The sequence below is a fragment of the Ixodes scapularis genome, unplaced genomic scaffold (genome assembly GCF_016920785.2).
Source record: "Ixodes scapularis isolate PalLabHiFi unplaced genomic scaffold, ASM1692078v2 PGA_scaffold8__174_contigs__length_109621045, whole genome shotgun sequence".
Lineage (NCBI taxonomy): Eukaryota > Metazoa > Arthropoda > Arachnida > Ixodida > Ixodidae > Ixodes > Ixodes scapularis.
In genome coordinates this window covers 88,235,578-88,256,133 of record NW_024609883.1, presented here as the reverse complement: position 1 = coordinate 88,256,133, position 20,556 = coordinate 88,235,578, and the positions used below count along the sequence as shown (strand labels likewise).

The 20,556-nt window shown below is 43.7% G+C and overlaps 1 protein-coding gene across 1 annotated transcript in view; it reads left to right on the top strand.

The window, feature by feature from the left end:
• Positions 1-20,556, top strand: part of LOC8031201 (prolyl 4-hydroxylase subunit alpha-2) — a 48,502-nt gene that overhangs the window by 11,714 nt on the left and 16,232 nt on the right. Inside the window, exons 5-10 of the mRNA XM_040217595.3 lie at positions 1,103-1,136; positions 3,486-3,631; positions 5,966-6,139; positions 9,037-9,101; positions 10,556-10,667; positions 16,725-16,799. Of these exons, the coding sequence (XP_040073529.1) occupies positions 1,103-1,136; positions 3,486-3,631; positions 5,966-6,139; positions 9,037-9,101; positions 10,556-10,667; positions 16,725-16,799 (606 nt within the window). The remainder of the gene's footprint in view (positions 1-1,102; positions 1,137-3,485; positions 3,632-5,965; positions 6,140-9,036; positions 9,102-10,555; positions 10,668-16,724; positions 16,800-20,556) is intronic.

Below are 20,556 nucleotides of genomic sequence, written 5' to 3'. Positions count from 1 at the left end.
CCGACGACAAGAACGAAACATGGAGTTATGGAACGAAGAGCAAGTACTGGATTAGTAACAGACTGTGCATGAATAATCAAAATAAACCAGCAACCGAGTGTTGTTGTTCTAAAATAAATACGATTCTTGTTTATTGGTAGCTTGTATTGACATATCATGATGTACAACATAGACTTGTGCCTGTATTTTTGCTAACTTAAACATCGCTGAATCGTAAAAAAAACAATAAATAAATGCTATACACTTTTATATTGTGAATAAATCTACATAGTACCCGTTACGAGTAAAGAAACTACGCTGATTTCTATTATTCCCTGGCGAAGAGAAAAACATCACGTTCGTTTTTCCATAGGAATACACAAGAAGACTGGAAAAGTAAACTGGTTGCTGTCTGCTTCAATGTGCAACCGGAAGTCCCGTAGACACTAGGGCCAGCAGAGCCTCTAGCGTTTATTGTAATAACTCTACGATAGAAACCAAAGCAGACGCGAGCTGGGACGCCTCGACAACAGTGACCCTTGCGTCCACTTGCCTCTTTCACCAGCCTTTCTTCAATTAACCGACAGGATCGCAGCGTCCAACAGCGTGACAGACCAAAGGTAAACTGAAAGAAAACTTGGTGATTGGGTGAAGGAAGATGCACCTCAGGGGTCATTAAGATTCGCACACCCCCATGCTTGGTCATGAACCTGGTTCGAGCCCGCCCGTTTCAAATTGAAAGAGCCGGGTGTTTATCATCACCATTACACGCCGGCTCCTGTGTCTAATTTGTTGCAACTTCGGGTCCACTTTTGATGAATCGGAGGAATAGGAGGATAAATACACCGGTCGAAGACTCGTTCCAGACACCAGTGGGAATGGCAGGGCGTGTCTTGGGAATGCCCCACCACCAGGCTCAGGCACGCGCTCTACGCCTCCCGTCGTGCTTTGGCAGCACGTGCGCGCGCTCGAGGTGCACCAGGCACCGAAGCATTGTCAAATGTACACGAAGCTCCTTCCCCGCCTTTCAGACCTAAGTTGTTCAAACGACATTGAGCGGAGCTTAAAGCTCTCAATATAAATTCGTTTAAATGAGTTCTTACTGTTCTTTTTTTTTCAACAGCACGATGAAGTGTTGAGGACCGCTGGAGAAGTAGGTGAGCCTTTTGCTATTATTAATGCGTTAACATTAGAACGCTCGTCTTGACGAAAACCCGGCGGTGTCTGTAAGTTTGTCAGCGCCGGAAGAGGTGGAAACGGAGGGGAAGAGGGAGACACGTGCGACACTTCCATTGGTCCGAAACGCTGACGTCAGCAAGCGTCACCCCGTCACTTCCCCTCTCTCCCCGCAGCAAAAAACGCAAAAGCAAAATCGAAAGCATAAAGAGAAAGCCGAAACAGAAAAGTTAAATGATCAGCGTTCGCGTTTGACGTCACATGAGTTCGTGTCGCGTGACCTATACACAAATTCAGTTTCCCCGCTAGGTTTACCGGGTAAATTAACGTCACGTGACCACGCCGCGATTTAGTTTCCCTGCTAAATTTAGCGGAAAAAACGATGTCACATGACTTGGTGTCGCGTGGCCTACAAATACATTCATTTCCCCGGTAGATTAAGGGGGAAATTGACGTCATGTGACCTCAACAACAATTCAGTTTCCTCGTTAGATTTAGTGGAAGAAATGACGTCCCATAACTTCGTGCACGTCAGCTATACACATTTCGTTTCCCCGCCAGATTTTGCGGAAAAATTTACGGCAGGTGACATCAACATCAATTTAGTTTCCCTGCTAAATTTAGCAGAAAGAAATGACGTCACGACTTCGTGTCACGTGGACCACACACCAATTCAGTTTCACCGCTATATGTAGCCGGACTACTTACGTCACGTGACGTCAACAATTCAGTTTCCCCGCTAAATTTAGCGAAAAAATTGCCGTTATATGACCGTTCCACGGGACCTATACGCAAATTTTGTTTCCCGCTAGATTCAACCGAAAAACTGACGTCACGTGACCTCGCCATCAATTTCGTTTTCCTGCTCAATTTAACGGGGAACATGATGTCTCATGACTTTATGACACGAGTCCTATACACAAACCTGGTTCCCCCACTAAAGATAGCCAAAAATTAGACGTGAAAATGGACGCTAAGATACTTCAAGAGCTACTCTAATTTCGCGTTACAAAAAAAGTTTAAACGTCTTTTAATCTTAAGTTTTGTTGTTGTTGTTGTTGTTGTTGTTGTTGTTGTTGTTGTTGTTGTTGTTGTTGTTGTTGTTGTTGGTTTGTTACAGTTGCGCCACCTGCACGGCGGAGACGCTGTCGGCTGAGGCGAATCAGAAAGGCGGATCGGGCGCGCGTCAATGGGACTTTATCTGGTCGATCGCGGGCTGCGTTCGCCGAGTTGTGTGTCTCATCTTGGTCCGTATTCCCACTATAGCGACAAAACAGAAACATCCAATACAGGCAAGCTCCCTATCAGGCGCAGCATGCACGCGAAGGTATCTTTGGCAGGCTTGTGCTGACTGCACGACCACCGAAAGACTGCAAGCCCGCCAGAGCTACCTTAGCGTGCATACTGGGTGAGCAAGAAAAAAAGGGTTGTTTGTATGTTTATACATATAGAACTTGGTCTGCCTCAACGGGCGACGAGTATTCCAGGTGTAGATAAGCAATTTAGCCAGTGCAGTACAACCGCTAGCCTGAGATTTTTAACGTGCATCACGCAGTAGTGATACACGATCGTACGCAGGTACGATACTCATCCAGATCGAAATGGGCAGGGGTGGGGATTGAACGCAGGATCCTGGGTTCTGCAGTACTGGGCGTGCTTTAGGCTTGTCGGTGTTGGTTGTTTCTGTTTGTCGCTATAGCGCGAGTTGCTCGGAAAGAAAAAAAGTTCCATCCACAAGCCGTGGCGTTATTTACTGTGGCATCTTGAAAATTAAAGGCTCGTTCACACATTTGTGACGGTTACGTTCACGACAACCAAAACGACAGAAACAGCCAGAACACCCGAACAACCGTGACTCGTGACTGCCGCCCTAAGCTACTCGTTGCATCGCTTGCCACCTGGTGTACGGCGAATGCTTGTCCCGATCACTTTGACGTAGATGTCGTTTCGGTTGCTGCGAACGCAACCGACATAAACGTGTGAACCAGCCTTAAGTGACAAACTTCAAACACTCCATTGTTTGCCTGGCACTAAACAATTCTAAAACCATAACAGTAAGTTTTAGTTGACACCTTTCTTTGCTCAGAAGTGAAAGCACAATAAGTGCTGATACAATCCTAAATGTAGTAATCGTTAATTTCATGAGCACTCAGTAATAATTGATAGTTAATATAAGAAGCGAATAAAGACATCAGATCAATGAAGAGCTCAAAGCACATCACTGTTGCCAACCTCAAAGCACTTTAAACGTTAGGTTACCTTTGCTTGTAACCAAGTGTGGGACCTACCCCAACTTTGTTGCATCGCTTAGATTTTCTCGGTGTGTGCAGGGGACGACTGGCAGACATACGGAGTACCCGTACGGGAACGTGCGAATCGGACCACGCAGTTTAAAGCTCAACTCTTCGACGAGGAGATTGAGGATGACCAGGTGACCGAAAACTACAAGAGGCTTTGCCGCGGAGAACAGCTCAGGGTAAGAGTTGAATCCCACTGCGTTATTTGTGCAAACCAACGCGTCGATATCAGGGACATCGCGGAGGCGCGACGTAACGGCCGCGTGTTTGTGTATGCTCACGGACAGTTTAAAGACTGGTTCACACACATGCGGCTCCTTACGACTGAGTGCGCTAAAACTCCTTGTGAGATCTTTTCTGAGTAGAAAACACACTGGCGCCATCTCTCGGGTAGCCGTTGAACACCTGACATTTCAGGTTTTTTTTTTTTTTTCAGCCATTATTGTTTTTTTTTACTTGTGAAATCTTAGACAGCATCGTAAACAGCCATTTCAAGTAACTTGTACGTACATTTGATCTCGAAAATACTGCACAACTTTCGCTCAAGTTGAGTGCGGTTCCAGAGTCACCTCAAAGATGGCGCCAGCAGCGTGACAATATGTTTCCCTCGTCGTAAAAGATCGCCAGAACTCGGTCGTAAGCAAAACCGCAAGTGTGTAAACGGGCCTTAAGAGACGGTAGGACATGGCACATTCTGTTCACGTTTCTATACCCAAGAGCTTAAGAAACGTGGGGCGTTGCGAATCCTGAACATTTTAGCGTCACTCTACGGTCGATAAAATTCTGGTTTTAGCCTATAAGAAGTCAGGAGAATTAACACTCTCCGATGATTAGGCAGTTCGCGACTCTACTTCGTTTCAACTAAATTTCAGACGCAGCCGACGCTGCGAGGTAATGGCATCAATCAAGCAGCGTCAAAAGCGCAACTCACTATAGGCCCTTCTTGTTTATGATTGGTTCAGTCGATGATAGAACACGCGCGGAAACATGACGAACACCGTGATGGTGCACTTTTGACGCTGTCTGATTGGTCATGTCGGCTTGTAGCAGGGGCTGCGTCTGGGCTTAAGTGAAATCAACGTTACTAGAACAATCTCAGAAAACTGCCAGAGGAGCCTGCTTTGAAAAATTGACTCCAGTCCTACTCGAGAACCGAACTACACGATCAGAATGTCGTCACTCCGGGAGCTGCCCGGCTGCATGTACCGGGCCATCCAGTCGAGTCACGAAAAGGCCGGCAAAACTCCTGTCTATCCAGAGCGATTCTCCTCGCCCTGCTTTAGCACCCCCTCCCCCCCCCCCCCCCCCTCACCGCCATTCTCGTGCGATGCCTAAAAGGCCCGCGTGAAGGGCTGCGTGCCGGGTCGTACTTGTTTGTTATTGCATACGGCGGAGTATAGATAATTTTTTTTAACGTGTAAAAACTAGCGTTTGTGAACCTTCATTGGAGTACTAGAGCATGGGAAGATCTATCGATCGGCAGATTTAATAACGCGACCAAAGTTGGGGCCGCTGGGGTGTAAAGATAAGCTTTCCCCGATTGCGCTGAACGTAGATTGTTAAAAAAAAATGTCAGTATTATCCCGAGTATTTTGGGACATCCCCATGCACTGCAAAAATATATTGCGTTTACCCGCTTATTGCAGCAAGTTCTAAAAGCCGGCACGCGGTAGAATGCAGCTCTCCCTACGTGTAAATATGCGGTTGTTGTCGATCGTAGGCCAGGACTGCATTGCTGGCGGGGGCTCGTGCCATCGCATTGAGCATGGATTGAACTCGACCGCGAAGCCCGCCGTTCTTAGCGTAGGCTCTACTAAAACCTTCTGTACTCTATATCGGGGGTTTAGTGCCGCAAAGGCAAAGGTAGTGCCACTAAATGAACTACGCTTCGGAGTAACGACACTTGGCCATATTGTGGCTTAAAATTATGGTTGCCGGTTACCCGAAGCTTTATCTAAAATCACAGGAAACGCTTTTCCGTCCTTTACAAATGTTTAAACAGTTCGCGACAAAGCAAAGCAATATTACGTGAGCTTACTAACACCCAACTTGCTGAGGAAGTCGCACTTTTGAATCATCACGGGCGGCATTTGCGTCTGCTCTGCACAAACATCGAAATGGCGGCGCCGACATCAATGTCAGGGATCAGAGTGCCGATACTCTAAGCTAAGGTCAGTATTTTTTTACTTATGTTCCTATTCTTACCTCTGTCGTCAGCACGAGGCCTTTGGTTATGTCAGAAACACCGACAAATAAAATCAAATCCCTAATATCCTATTTATATTCCCGTATTACGTTACACATTCAATGAGCCTCCACAATCATTCTCTTAAACGATAATCGCGGCGTAAATTTTCGAATTAACCAGTTAAAACTTTGTAATCGATGAACAGCGCCTTATTCTGCATGTTTCATACTCAAAGTATATAACATTCGAGTGAAATTCCTGTGTGACACTTCGAGTAGCATGCCATCCCACTACTTACACAAAATATTGTCTGTCCCGTTCAAAGACGCCAAAGATGGACAGCCAGCTGAAGTGTCGCTACTACTCGGGAGAAAACGGCTTCTTCAAGCTGCAGCCAATAAAACTCGAAGAATACAACCTTAAGCCTTACGTCGTCGTGCTGCGCGACCTCCTGCAAGATAGAGACCTCGCCGATATGATAGCCTTCGCTAAGCCACGGGTAAGGGAAGTCCCACCTTCTGTTTAGTCTGCAATAACAATTTATAAGAGGTGTGCAAATACCGGTTCCAGTCGAATAACAGTGTCATCCATAGCTTTAACGCTGTAAAAAAGAAAAAAAGTCTCCGTGGGCCGTTCTTTCAGTGTGAATATTATGAATTATGCAGTACTAATTAATTTTAACCGGTATTCGCACACCACAATCGCTTAGTCACATGGGGCTATAGGCTCCTATACACCTATTCATATTCACGAACAAACCGGAGCACCCCTAACATCACGCTCGATCGCGCCGAGCATGCGCGATCGAGTGTGGGCAAAACGCGCCATGTCCCGCATCAACAAACCATTGGAATGTGAGGAGGGAGCCTCTGGTAAACCTCAGAACGGCGTGTCGACGTTTCACAAAAAAACCTAAGTTCCACAGGGCTCTGCAAAGACCTAGCTTCTTTAGCCCTGAAGAAGCTTTAGCTTTCCTAGTGAAACGTCGGCACGCCGTTCTGAGGTCTACCAGTAGCTCCCTCTTCACGTTCTTCTGTCAGTTTTACAACCCTTCGTGTTTTGTTTAGTTTAAACCATTGTAATGTGATGTTGTCGGCGTCCCTACTACTTTCGGGGCCTGAACGAAATTAACGAGGTTCGTTTTACCGAAAACATTCATGTAAACCATATGCCATGCGCGATTTATTCCGCAGAACGCCGCATAATGAACGCTAAAGCCTAATTTACACAATGAGATTATCGTCACTAATTTCAGTCAAAACGTCGCTCAGGCTGCAATAGCGTGTACAATAGCTGCGATGCTCGACGTCGATACTGAGAATCGCAAGCAGACTCGGGACAAGTGAATCAGGCATAACACGTCGGCGATGGCCACTGGTGACAATGATCACCATCTCCTTGTATCTGATGTTTACACCGAGTCTATTTTCCGCAAGTAACGTTCAAACTTAAAAGTATTTTGAGGCTTGTATGCCCGTCTAATCGCAACGTTTGGTCTCCTGGCCGCTGTCATTTCATCGAGCACCCGACAGTTTGAAAAAGTTTGCAAGAACAGACCACAGTTTGAAGATCAGACGGCCGTTTCAACGTGAAGACGCACTTAGCGTGGTCCATGGGTGTTCTGGACAACTTGACGCGGTTTTCCCGCGTTCATGTTGGTACAAAACTTATAAATCTGACGACCAGAAGTATCCGTGTATTCAACCCAAAGTGCTCCCGTACAAGCAATCGTGCTTCGACGATGTCTGGTTTTCTATTTTCACGGCACCTATCTAGGTCCTCGGACGAACCGAACAGGCAGAAAACGTATGATAACGTATCTTCACACCTTTCCCGGCTCTTTTGGTACAGCTTCAGAAGCAGGATTTTGACCAGAAGAGAGGTTCTAGTCTGGCTTCTTCCAAAACAAAAAAGGAATGCCCGCCCCACATGGAAACTTCCGCACACACACCTAGACCGGAAGTGCGCCCGAAGCGCCAACATAGCGACGTGACGTAACAAAATTGAGTTGGTGTATACGAATAGACACCGAGGGAGAGGAGGAGATGGCTGCGCGACGGGACGTCAGACCGCCAATCTGTGATAGGACGGATAGTGGGTGCCAGACGCTCAGTCAGACGCTCTTGTTCGTTCTGATTGGCGGGAGCCGGTAAGTAAAAAGATAGGCAGCTAGCCTTTGCGTCTCCCCACTAATCCTTCCAATCACAGCTCGGCGCTGTGACTTCCCCGCGCGCTCCCGGCTCATCCCCTCCCTCAGTTTCTTTCCCTATAATCACTGCCTGCTTAAAAAAACGCAGCGCTGCGGTGGCACTGCTATTGGCACGGCGCATGCGTAGACGCATCTCTCTACGCAAGTTGATCTCTGCGCATGCTCTTGTGCTTAAACCTTATGTACGCCAACGCGGACGCGGGTTTGTAAACAGAGCGTTGGCGTGAAGATATATATCTCCTGGCTTAGCGTGTTTAAGCTGAAAACGGAAAGTTGAGGAGCAAAAGGAATGTATCCCTTATAAACACACGCTCCTTGCATAAACCAATAAGGATTGTGCACTAAATGTATATCCAGTAGCATATGTCCATGTCATGTAAATTCCATTCTTTGGCGTCTGGACGTACTTTAGAAATAACGGCCCGCCTAATTAGATTGTTTAACACTGATCATAGTAACTAGCTTATTCAACACACACCATCGCCATAGAGTTGAATTTGCATTTTCTTGGTACGCATCTGCATTACCGTTCCAGCAAGATAATGCTTCAAACGCACGCAAAAGAAATCTGTGCTCATCATCTACGACAGACATTTTGGTCAGCATTGTTATTATAAATATAGTAAAATTGTTGTCGAATTTGAAACTGCGTTCCTTAAATGACAGAAGGTCTCGTCGGGCTATTAAATTATTTGCATACTTTAATTGATGGTTACATAAACAGTATAGACTTTTTCTTTGTGCTAACACATCCTCCTTAAATAGAACAAAATCTAGTAATATCTAAATGTTTTACTGCGTTCTTTGCATTTCTTTTTGTTGGCAACTTGTCACGGGTTTTAGTACTCCACCATGTTTATGAAACGCAGTTTGTTATCATCAGTATTGTTGCGGAAATCTGTGTCTCCTATAGGAACCGGAATATATTAATTCTGTTAATTATCTCTACATCTAGTCTATACATGTTTGTGTGCTTTACCGAAAAGGCCTTCAAGCTCTCGTTAAGCTGAATAAAAATACCCTTCGAATAATTCATTCATTAATTTATTCAATAGTAGATCGTTTGACTGATTGATGAGTGAATGTTATTTTGGGAGCTAGTGAGCCAAAGTAAAGAAACGAAATCATTAAGTAATTCATCTATGGTTGACTTCGTAAATTAATTTTTTTTCTCTTTCTCACGACAGCTGGAACAATCAAAAACACTCTGCGTGGCTAGTAAAGATGGACCACCACGTCGTACTAGCTCCAAGTAAAGCTTCCTTAATCCAACGTTAACATAATTTGTTATCAATATTAATGTTATTATTAATATTTATATTATTATTTAATTAGTATTATTTATATTATTAATTTTTTTTCTAATTTATTGTTATTATTTCTATATTGTGTTAACTAAGCCATGGGTGAAATTTCTGTATTTTTTTAACTGGCACTTGTACCTAAATGGACTATCTCGTGTTAATTTATAACCTCTGCTGGCGGCTGGGCTTCAGTCAGAGAAGCCAACTTCAACATTGGCTGACCCGATTTGAAGCTATAAACTCTCAAAAAAAAAAACTTTTTTATTTATTTTTTAATAAAGAACTTCCAACGCAATTTCTTAATGCAACATAAGTAATCTGAATGATAAATTAGATTTTTAAATAACTCAGTAAAAAGTAAATCGCACTAAAAGAGCCAGCCATTTGGAATAAAACAGATGACACAAAAGATCGACTTCTTTTAAGGGTTCGCGTTGCTCTCGATTTTAACTGGTCATAAAACCTGGGCAAATAACTGATGAGCGAGGGAAACTGTAGAAGAGTACGAAATGTCATGACTAAATAAGACGTCAAAAATACAAGCAAAAAAAAAACAAAAAACAATGGCATCATTAGCAGAGATGGGACTACCAGAACTATAGCCTGTTGCAGGCTGAGGAAAGCAGGACAGCCACTCCCTAAAGCTCTCTGCTTATCATGATTGGCGGCTTTCTTCTGTCCCTTCGTATCCCCTTTGACTTTGGCCCCGGGAAAATGAAAAAAAAAATTGATGGCTTTCGCTCCGACGAAATTTTGATAGTCATTGTTGTGCTTCAAAAGTGGTTCTACCTATTTTTAAACTAGTAATTAACCCGAGTTGAGAGTCACAATAATGTTGTTTTTTTTTTCCGCGGAGTTGTAAAAGTTTTAACTTGGTCTGAGTGGATAAAGCTTCTGCTGACAACCCTGAAAACGTGACGTCAGATGTTTAATTACGGGGCAATGTGGGGGCCTTGCAGCTTGTTTCGGATGGGTTACAAGTAGTTTTGAAAATATGATGGCGTAAAAACACTGCTGGTTGAGCCCGTCAGTGAAAAAAAGCATGCTTAAAATATTGTTTTTTTTTAGACTCCCTGCTAGATTGGAAAGTTATACATGTGACGTCACTCCAATTGAGGGCGCAAAAAATTTTGTATGTTTTTTTTTTTGTTCTTTTTTTTGTTTTTTTGTTCGCATCACCTTCTTTGTTGTCTTCTCCATAGCTTTTTTGAAGTGAGAGAAGATAAACAGCTTGCTAGGAAGAGCTGAGGCTCAGAATCCAGAAAATATGTTTATCTTGGGTGGCTCAATAGACCGCCAGAGCTCGTCTTGCTTTTCTAATCCTGCAACAGATCATACGTTAGCCATAGCTGCATCTATCGCGACGAATTGTGGTTTACTCTAAACATTATTGTGACACCAGTACCTGGCTGAACGACGATGATGCTCCGGTTGCTGCAAGAGTGAATCAGTACCTGCAATCTCTCTTGGGTCTGGGAACCTTGTACAGCAAGGACGAGGCAGAAAAATACCAGGTTAGACATCTCTTGTATGTTTTCAATAATTGTATGGTGTATTTGTTTCTATTTCATCGTACAAATGTCTGCAGTAAAGACAATAAATAGCACGAGGGTGTGAACACGGCTCAACAGAATTCGCAAATTTCAGCGATAGAGGTATCGCGGTGTGAGTATCGCGTTCCCTAACTCCTGGGTGATCGACTTCAGACGTGCTTGCTGCCACGCCTCCCTGACGTGGAAATAGCAGGTACGTCTCTTATTTCGCCCGTATTTCACTAAATAAATATTACTTACGCGTCGCATACCCAACAACGTACTGCCGTTCTACGACGAAAACCAATGGAAAACTATTTTGATAGGAACTAGCGCGCTCCCTACGGGCAGTGAAAGTTGCGAACGCATATAGTTATACGAGAGCTCGTGCTCAGAAGGCTCTTTTCTAAGCCACGCACTCGAGACCATGTATTCTGAAGCTCTGGTATAATAGGTCTGTATTTATTTTTATGTTCTATTTAAAAAATCTTTAAGTACCGTATCATTACCGCTAGATTAGAAGCTTGATCGGGTGGTTCCGATACACATGGGAGGCCCAAGGAATGTAGTCACAAATTACCGTTCACTTTAACTAACTAGTATCGCGTGTAAGGCAATTGAGCACATTTTATACATGGGCATAATCCATCATGTAAATTCTTCGGGAATACTGCATCTGTCCTTACATGGCATTCGTCAAGGTTACTCGTGTGTGACACAGTTAACAGAGTTTGTACATGAACTGGCTGAACCTCTTGATGACGGTGAAAGTTTTGACTGCCTTTTTCTTGATTTCAGCCCTTTGATGTAGTCTCCCCAGATTTGTTAATAGCGAAACTTCACGGTTACAAAATTGATAAATAGGTGGTATACTGGACAAGCGAATATTTGTTTCCCCGTAAACAATAAGTTGTGCTAAACGCTTGCCAGTCCGAATGTGCTGACTTGACACCAGGAGTTCTGCGAGAATCTGTTGAATGGCCGCTGTTATTTATGCTGCATTTGAACGATATCGTCAATGTTGTGTTTTCTCCAATGCGCCTCTTTGCGGACGGTTGTGTTGTTTATTGAAAAATACGAGAGAATGTTGACATCGACATTTTACAGGCTTATATAAGTGCTATTTCTGATTGGTGCGAACTATGGGAAATGAAAATTAATCTTAAGAGAACTGTTTATATTACTTATACTCAGGGATGGGCAGTATTTTAAATACAAGTATTTGAAATACGTATTTCAAATACTTTGCGCATTTTGCATTTGTATTTAATTACAAATTGGGTAATGTATTTGACGTGTGTATTTAAATACTAAAACGTGGGTATTTCAAATACAATTGTAATGAAATACAATTTTGTGGGCGAAAATACATGTCTCAAATTTATTGTCGCTGTCCAGAGCAGGGAGAAAACTACGTTCTGCACCGAATGCAGTGTCTCTCAATCAAGCACAGGCTTTGAGTGACTTTGTGATTACGGTGCTAGTCCAGGGCAAGAATAGTGACGAAATCGACGTTCACAGGCAGACTGCCTAAATAAGTGCCTGTGACAACTTGTGATGCTTTCCAGCCTGATTTCCATCCATATTTTTGCCTGGAACATTCTAAATGCGCGGCTCGTCCAGATTTTCATAACTGGTGCGAGTTGCAACAATAAAAACATTCTCCAGCTAGTGCTGCGCGTCTTGGTCGTCTCGGTTCTTTGTTGGTCTCTACCAAAATGTCATCAACAAAAAAAAACTGCTTGAAGCTCTGTACTTTTTTCACCTACTACGTCCAAGCTGATTACATTTCTTTGTGATTATATTTCTATTACGTTACTAGTGCCTCGCACACTAACTCCCGAATGTGCCATGCAAAATTAAAATGAGATACCCAGAAACCCGTTGCAGGTGCCCTGAAGTCGCTGACGCAAATTGTGAGGAATGTATTTGAAAAAGTATTTGGAGGAGACCAAATACATTTGGTTGTATTTGTATCTCGTACTTAAATGCTTTTTTGAAATTGTATTTAGATTTGTAATTAAATACATTTTAGACGAAGTATTTTGTATTATTTGTATTTCGATACATATTTCCATGTATTTTGCCCATCCCTGCTTATACTAGACGTCTTATTCCATCCCTCGGTGCTTATTCAATTAAGGACGAACCCATTACTGCCGTCTACCAATACGAACATCTTGGGGTATTCTTAATCTCGACCTTAAGTTGGAATTAGCGCGTTGTACTGTTGTACTGTTTCTAAAGCCTCAAGAACGCTTGGCTTCCTCTCGTAATTTTAAGTCTGTGCCACCTTCCCTGATGGAAAAACTTTATTTTCCGCATGTTCGCTCAATTGTAGATGATGCTTGCGCGATATGAGACCCTTACACTGCTATTCAGATAACTAAGCTAGAAAGAGTACAAAACCGGGCAGCCCGTTTCGTCTTATGACAGGCGACTTAGCATGTCACGTGCAAAAGAGGGACTGAGATCGAGGGAGTCAATCTCTAGGACGAAGAGTCTCCGATTCAAATTGTTTAATAACGTATTTCCATGTAGGACTGGGATTGACAGCGAAAACCGCCATCACCCGTCACATTAAATATCGCAGCGAAAGGATCACATGTATACGGTTAAGGAATTCCGCTATAAAACTTATGTTATATGAACAGATTTTTTCTTAAAACAATATTGGATGGGAACGGTTTGCCAGACTCAGTGGTTAACATTGTTCCTAACGATTTGTTTTATTTAGCACTAACTACGTAGTGTATCGTAAACCGCATTTTTAAAGAGCCGAAACTTTGTTGTGAGACTGAAATATTTATGAGATGTCATCATTTCTTTCTTAGCTTTCGTATAACCACTTATGTTTTTCATTGTAAACTCCGTCCCCCCCCCCCCCCCTTCCCGCCCCCTTACTGTATTGCCCTATGGCGCTTGTGGTAACCGAACAAATATATAGATTAATTCCCTTGTCGCTACAACAGGTGTTTGTGAGATAAATTAAAAACAAGGGGGAGATTTTCAGCCACAATGGACCCCTGGAGTCTCCCCTGTAGTTGTGGAATTAGGTGAATGTACTCACTACTGAACTGGGGTCTTGCGTGCTTCACACAGTAGTGATTACGCGACGGCACGGCGGTCGACGCTCGTCCAGATCGAAACGGGCAATGGGTGTGGATTGAGAATGGGATCCCGGGTTCTGCAATGAGAGCTCTCGCTCCACATTTTCAAAAAGGGTGTAGTCTTACGCACTTTTTTCCCACATAATACACCCCAAAACTTCATTTCGACGTACAGCGCCCTATAGTCGAACTGACGGCCCCAACTTTTACGAGGGGCTTGACACCGGTGTATTATTACTTATTAAACAGCTAAAGTACGTGTAATGACTACAGAATAAAAGCACTTAGGTTTTTGCTGTAAGGATCAAGAAAACCCAGATTATTTTTCTTGTAGTCAGTAACGCTTAAATTAGCTATTTTAATAAATTGGACTAAGTGATAGTATAGAATGTACGCATGCAGGAAAAGGAGGAGGGAGGGTAGGAGAGGAGGAGAGGAGGAGAGGGTACGAGGAAGAGGAGAGACACACCCCCTCCTCCGTACCCTCCCCTACTCCTCCTCAAGAGCTGCGTTTTAATGTCGCGTTACAGAGATTTGCAAATATCTTTCATTTTCGTTCATTATGAATTAACACGTTCTACTGTTTTGAAGTCACATGTATGCATAAGCGCGCGGCCTATTTAAAGAAACATTATGTCCATGCAGAAAAAAGAACATAATTACCAAATATTTTTTTTACCGTTTCACCTAAATTCTCACCCAAACAAATGCGAAGCAAAACACACAAAAAAAAAACTCATGATCAGATACCCCGACGCTTTAAAACACACAAAAAAAAACATTTAGGCGCAATATTTTTTGTTTTAATTTTGGGGGAGGTTATGTAACAAGTACCGTAGCTACGTTACCCGTTACTCGAAATAAATAACGTAAAGAGGTTACCCGTTACCGTTTTGAAAACGTAACGAGTACGTTACTCTACGTTACCGGAAAAAGTAACGCACTAACGGTAACGCCATTACTTGTAACCCGCTACGACAACACTTGTCCTTACGGACGCACCCTGTATGTTTTAGTAAACAAATATACTAAGCCTACAAAAATCCTGTCAATTTCTAATGCACACGGAGACAACAACAGTAGTAAACACCGTCTGGATGACGGTGCTACTAGTCACATCTGGTACCCCACACGCTCAGAACTACTAGATCTCCATCGGGTGCTTATCTCAAGGGAGCTTTCATGTTGTTTTTTTTGCTTTATGCTGTGCCACCTATGACACGGCAGCAACAACTAGAAGAATTTTACTGTTTTCCTCCTTTGCCTTTAACGGATTCCACAATTGGCGACCGCTTTTGGCGCAATTGTTAACTCAAAGGAAGGTAGCGCCACATGAGCGGGAAAGGCGTGCGAGAAAGGAGCGTGGGCTTCAAGACTGCAGCAAAATTTTGACTCGGCCTAGCGGTCGAAATGAGAACCAGTGGAAAGGGATTAAATGCGCGAGGTTGAAGCTGCGTCTACACTCTACCTCACTCTGCCCGTATTCGCCCCAAAACAATAATTTAAAAAAAGTTGGTGTTCTCTCGAGAGGGGGGGGGGGGGGGGGGGCACTTAAGTTTGGATACATGTAATGTTATCCAGTCGCACACGTTTCAAATGGCGAAGTATCGCGTCTTCCATCGCCAACCAAATGTTGTAAGTACTTCCAGCGGCGCGCGAAAAATGCGGAAAAACCTTCCTGAGCCTCGATGTGACAACTAGTATACTTGCGCGCAGCATTCCCAAATGTACAGGGTTGAGAATGTAACGTTACGAACTGTAGAGGAGGAGATAAACGCTGCTCTTTTACCCCAGCACTATCCTGTGCACCCTCGCGTTGATTCTGTGCCCTAAAGGATTGGCCCGCCATTCAAAAATAGACCGATCTCACCAGCGTTCGGCGCATGCGTGACGCCGCCATAACTTTAGTTCACAGGAGGCAGGCTGCAGTGCCCGAGGCAGTTCGTGCCGTCTCGTGCTCTACACGCGCAGAGCTCCAGCGAGGTTGTTGCACGTGCAGAAAGACTAAAGTTCCCATGATGCATTGCGGCAGCGGTGGCGTAGTCAAACTGACCGGTGAGATCGGTCTATTTGTACAAAAGCCGCCTTCCCCTCATTCCCTACTTTGAATTGCATAGCACTGCGCATAAGCGCCGTTCACACATCTGCAACCGAGTAGGACGGAGAGAGACACGACCGATTTTTAAGCCTCTTGCGACGACGTATAGACCAGATGCGCTACTGCGAAGCAGGTCCTAAGCCTTCGCAAGAAGCTTAAATACCGGTCTCGTCTCAGCCGGTCCTACTCGGTTGCAAGTATGTGAACGAGCCTTAACAAGTGAGTAAAAGGACTTCGAATTTTATATGCTCGAGTTTTCTTCTATTTATGATCTGTGTTTACTTTGTGTCGGTGTTGACGGTAACGGGTTAGCTTTTCCGGTAACGTGGTTACGTACTCGCTACATTTAAGAAACAGTAACGGGAAACGCAATAATATTACTTATTTCGAGTAAGTTACAAATCCTTCCCAAGACACAACAAAAATTGCACACCAATTTTTTTTCCTGTTTCTAAACGCCCAGTCATGTACATTTTTTAGTGCTTTTGCGTTTTTCTTCGCGTTTTCTCTCGTGAGTATTTAGGCGGAACAGTAAAAAAGATAATTATGTTCAATTTCCGCAAGGACATAATGTGTCCTGAAAGAGGACGCTGATGCATGCCTGTAACGCCAAGGGAGTAAAACGTATTAATTCATAATTCTATAAGCAACGCAAAATGTAACGTGCGTCACTTTTAACGGTAGCGGTAATGGTAACACGGTCTTTTTATTTTGATGTCACTTAGGTCACTTTTTACAAATAAAAAATAAAGTAAATCGTTTTTTCTTGTTTTTTTTTTGTTTTTTTTTTTTTTTGCTACTGCTTACAATTTTGTTTTTTGTCAATGACAGCTGGCCAACTACGGCATTGGAGGGCACTACGTGCCGCACCACGACTATCTTGAAGAAACTCTCACCTCCAGGCACGTGAGTATAGTCACAATGTCCTTCTTTTCATGTTGCTGTTGTTGAGTCCAGGTGATGCTTGGAATACTACAGCTATATCTATTAAAAATAGTCAAAATAAGCGTAAAACGGGATATGTTCGATCTGCTCCTTTATGAAAATACCAAAAAGGAGGGCGAATGCAAAAAACACGCTTACGCATGAACAACACGTCTCAATCTAAAGTGCCGTGATTTGGTCTCAAATTTACGTTAGTTCTTCGTCTCAAACGTGACAACTTTTGGCTTTCACTTTTAAGTCACTGAATCCCGAGGAAGTGTTACCATTTAAAATACTTTAGCATGCATTGCCCTGGTGCATGAAGTCGTCTTTCGTTTGAACGGTCGTGGTATGGTTTGGACAGAACTGAACTTGACTGAACTGGCGTCGTGAAGCCAGTTCACTGGGCGCCATTTCCGCCGTGCTCTTTCATTCTATTCGTTCGCTCGTTACGTCCACGTTCTCTTTTACAAGAGGGAAAGACTCTTCTGGCACGCTCCCAGTGATCCGCCGCGGGAGCGGGAGGGAGAGGAAGCTGTGGTTGCTGGATCAGAAACCGCCGACGCCCGGGAGAACAGACTGGCTCTCCGAACACAGCAGTACGCGGACAGTTACGAGGTTGAAATTCCTAGGAATTCCCATCCTTTGCTGAGTTGAACCCCAGCACTAAATGCTAACGCGCTTTGTTGAGAATCGCCGTAAAGCAACATCAGTGATATCGGCATCATTTTGGTAATACTTTACCATTTTATTTTGGTCCATGGAATGAGCGGTTTCTGCTTGATCTCTCTCTTCTTGGTGAGCTGATGCAAATTTGCGGTGACAACGAATTCGCTGTCACCGCGGCGGTTTATAAAGAATTTTTTTGCTTACCGACATTTTGTTAAGCACACACCAGCAAAATAAGCGCACGTCTTCGCAGCGCCACCACAGGTGGCGCAAGTGCTTGGCAGCGCTGGAAAATAAATGTCCTGTCTTGGAATGCGCAAACAAACTCACACCGTTGTAAAGGCGCTGTCACACTAAGGCAACACGATGGAAACAGGAGCACAACATGTTATCCAACAGTTGGGCAACTTGTTGCTTGCTCCCCGAGTTGTCAGACAGCCCTGTCACCTTGGGGCAGCAGCAGCACAACATGCACGACCACAACGTTGCCTCGGTATGGCGGCTTTCGACAACAGAAACAGCAGCAACTTGTGTTGGACGACACGTGTTGCCCAGATCGGTGGATGAGCAAATTTGGTGCCGCCAATACGACAACACACATGGCATCGATGGCAGAGCTAGTTGCCCTATCAATAGCATGTTATTCAAATAAAGGCTTGGAAAACGTTATGTAACAACAATTAAAGCTGGCGTGCAGCTAGAACAATTTGCTGAATTTGTTTTTACTGCGTAATTACAGAAAGCGATAGTCGAAGCGGTCGCAGCCATGGTCGTGAACGTTTAGATTGGTGTTGAAATTAGAACTAACGAGATGGCAGCTCACATTACTGCTAGTGAAATAAAATGGCATGCTCACTCACCCGCTAATAAATTATAATAAAAAAATAATCCAGGAAAGCAAAGGTTAAAAAATCGAAGCATAAAAACGACCGCTTTGATTATAATTGTTCATGCTCAGAAAATGGATACAGTCGCTACCACACACCTTAAATGTTTAAAAAATCCCCTGGGGGTTTTGGGGAATGAAGCGATCACGTAGCATGAGGTAGGCAAATGGACAGCGCAGAAAAAAATATTTATTCCACGGATTGTTATGAAGGCCGATCGTGCCGGTTTCACAGTTTTTAACAACTGTCAGTTCAGCTCAACACCATGCTGCAAAAGACACTTGAGGGTACTTCCGGTGCTAACGCAATTTTACAGTAGAAATGGGAATTGCATGAAAGAACCGGACTGAAACACATCATACGGTGGAGTAAATCTCGCACATATGTGAGCCATCTCACTTCCCTCGGTTAGGGCTGTCTGCTTTGTCAGCAAATGAAGAACATTTCGATAAAATGAAGGGTGGAAAATACAAAAAAAAAAAGATATTTCCAGCGCCACCGCGCCGCACACGAACGGAGGTAAACAGTCTAGAGGGCGGAGTGTTCCCCGTGTTGGTTCCGCCGTCAGCGCGTATGACGAGATGGTCGGACAACAAAACGGCCAACACGGTTGCCGGACCACAGCAACATGTTGCCCTACTGTTGTTGCTGCCGCGATGAAACAGAGTACTAGCCGGGAACGCGTATTCCTCGAGTTGCCGGTTAAAGTTGTCCAACTATTTCCTCAGTATGACAGCGCCTTAAGAGGTCGGAGGAGACAAGCATGACCGATAAGTTGATTGCATACAAAGCGCCAAAGACGCTTATATTGCCGAGACTCTTTTTCGGTACTATAATGCTCCCTAGCAATCTTGACACGAGGGATTCAGAACTACCCTTTTTGAAGCTTCTAAAATCTGGAAGGACCGGCGATTTTCATTTTTATTGATTTATTTCAAATACTGCAAGCAGCAGCAATGCCTAGGCAGGATGGGGTTATATTATGTGTGGCAAAACGAAATGCTGGAATGTATTCGCAGATATTCCTTCAACTAGTAATGTCGGCCAACAATTCCGCGGTTCAATTTTGTGTGGAAAGAAATGGTTTTTGAAATAGTGTAAATAGTTTAGTTCTGGCAAAGTATGGTCGAATCATTTTAAGGTTATTCAGTCTCGTTGATCTCGGGGGAGCAGGAAATACATATGTTTCACTTGATAAACCAGATCTGTTGAGAAAAGTAAATAAAAATATTTCAGCCTGGCGATCTGTCGTCGTAGATGAAGCGGCTATAGTTCCAGCTGCTCTAGACTATGTGTTACTAATGACGAAGATCGATACTCTGATGAGATAAACCGAGCAGCACCACCTTGGATACGCTCCACCTCCGTAATGTCTGTAATGAAATACGGATTCCGTACGGTTGTGGTGTACTCTAGGACTGGTCTGACCAGAGAACGGTATGCTTGAAGCTTGGCATTCGAGGGACACTCCTGTGATTTTCTTCGTCAAAAGCAGTTTCTTGAATGCCTTTGTTATTAAGGCGAACGCATTATATCTTTCATCGTTCAGTCGACCTTCAAAGATCCTAAAGCGACAACACGTCGGCGACGCGAAAGGTACCAAAACGAAACGTAGCAATCAATCCACACCAAAAGTGCATCGTCAAAAAGCGCGCTGTACTTCGGAGATTCGCTATCATATTTAGATAGGCGCTTGGGCTTTCGCCTTCAAGTCATCTTAGAGATAACATAAGAAACCCTGTGAATATTTTTAGACGCTCGTCCCAGTTAAGGCTGATTTTTTTTAGACCCAAATATTTTACAGAAGAAACAGTCTGAATGGCATTATAGCCCAATGCTATAAGTGTACGATAAGGGATTTTTCTTTGTTGATACAATCATCGCGACTGTTTTGGAAAAGTGAATTTATATACTCTGCAGTTCACACCAGTTCGCACGTTTACAAAGATTGTCGCTCAGCAGTGTCTGACAGGAAGCGTTCGTGATAACAAAATAAATGGCTCAGTCATCAGCAAATCATTTGACGGCAGCACTTTTATCAATATTTTTTGCAAATGTTATTTATATAAATTATAGCAAAGGCGAAAGCACTGAGCCTTGCGGTACACAAGACAAAACCTGTAGGTTATCAGACCTAGATCGGTTACATTCAACAATTTGATTTCGATGGTAACGATATGCCA